Source organism: Athene cunicularia, unplaced genomic scaffold (genome assembly GCF_003259725.1).
Source record: "Athene cunicularia isolate RWA unplaced genomic scaffold, athCun1 SCF_263, whole genome shotgun sequence".
NCBI classification, from domain to species: Eukaryota; Metazoa; Chordata; class Aves; order Strigiformes; family Strigidae; genus Athene; species Athene cunicularia.
Window position 1 is genome coordinate 3,235 of NW_020799337.1, and position 1,549 is coordinate 4,783.

General features: G+C 56.1%; 1 protein-coding gene across 1 annotated transcript in view; it reads left to right on the forward strand.

Moving 5' to 3' along the window:
* LOC113490747 (procollagen galactosyltransferase 1-like) overlaps positions 1 to 1,158 on the forward strand; it is a 3,845-nt gene extending 2,687 nt beyond the window's left edge. Inside the window, exons 4-5 of the mRNA XM_026867320.1 lie at positions 632 to 845; positions 921 to 1,158. Of these exons, the coding sequence (XP_026723121.1) occupies positions 632 to 845; positions 921 to 1,131 (425 nt within the window). The 3' untranslated portion in view covers positions 1,132 to 1,158. The remainder of the gene's footprint in view (positions 1 to 631; positions 846 to 920) is intronic.
* The last annotated feature ends 391 nt before the right edge of the window (positions 1,159 to 1,549 follow it).

A 1,549-nucleotide genomic window follows, 5' to 3' on the forward strand; every position in this document is an offset into this window, starting at 1 on the left:
CTGGTCCTGGGGGTAATGAAGGGGATGAGGCCCTAATCCCAGTGGGAAGGGAGGGGACAAATCCCTAATCCTGACAGGAAAAAAGGGGAAAAATCCCTAATCCTGACAGGAAAACGGGACAAATCCCTAATTCTGAGGGGAAGGGAGGGGAAAAATTCCTAATCCTGACAGGAAAAAAGGAGACAGTTCCCTAAACCTGAGGGGAAGGGAGGAGACAAATCCCAAATCCTGACAGGAAAACGGGACAAATCCTTAATTCTGAGGGGAAGGGAGGGGAAACCTCCCTAATCCTGACAGGAAAAAAGCAGACAAATCCCTAATTCCGAGGGGAAGGACGGGGACGAGTCCTTAGTCCTGACAGCACTGAAGGGGATGAGTCCTTAACGTGGGTGTTAAGGAAGGGGACAAATCCCCGATTCCAGCGGGAAGGAAGGGGAAAACTCCCTGATCCTGATGGTAACGACGGGGACTAATCCCTAATCCCGATGGGAAGGACGGGACTAATCCCTAATCCTAATGGGAAGGACGGGACTAATCCCTAATCCCGATGGGAAGGACAGGACTAATCCCTAATCCCGCAGGCCCACTGTTGGAGCTGCCCGGGACTGACATCGCTCCTGCCAAACCCCAGCCCCATTCCCATCCCTCCCACCTCCAGGAGAACTGGGAAACGTCCCTTTTTCCTGTAAAATCCCGCATTTTCCGTTAACTCCGCAGATCGTGGCGCGGGGGCTGGAGAAGTCGGTGGTGTTCGAGGACGACCTGCGCTTCGAGATCTTCTTCAAGCGCCGCCTGATGAACCTGATGCACGACCTGGAAGCAGAGGGGCTGCCCTGGGACCTGATGTGAGTCCGGTCGCTAATTACCCGGCGGCAAAAATCAACTCGCCGGCGTTAACGAAGCCGTCGTCTCTCCCGCAGTTACATCGGGCGGAAGCGGATGCAGGTGGAACGGCCGGAGAAGTCGGTGCCGAGGGTGAGGAACTTGGTGGAAGCCGATTACTCGTACTGGACGCTGGGCTACGTCCTCTCGCTGTCGGGCGCCCGGAAGCTGCTGGCGGCCGAGCCGCTGGGCAAGATGTTGCCGGTCGACGAGTTCCTGCCCGTCATGTTCAACAAACACCCGCTGTGAGTCCCCGGGGGGGGATCTGGGGGTGCTGGGGGGCAAGGAGAGGTGGCCCCTTCCTGTCCCTCTGGAGACGTTTCTCTAATCCCGTTGGATCGTTTCTTTGGATCCCTTTCCCCTCAGTGCTGGTTTCTTGCCCCTCGGGCGCCATTTTCTTGTCCCCCCGGATGCATTTCCCTTGGGAGACTGAATTTTTCTTATCCCTTTGGCTCCAGTTCCCCTCAGAAATGGTTTCTTGCCCCTCAGGCGCCACATTCTTGCCCCCTGGATGCATTTCCCTTGGGAGACTGGGTTTTTCCTGTCCCTTTGGCTCCGGTTCCCCTCAGAGACCATTTCTTGTCCCTTTGGAAACACTTTTCCTGTCCCTTAGGCTCCAGTTCCCCTCAGAAATGGTTTCTTGTCCCTCTGGAGCTGGTTCTCTTGG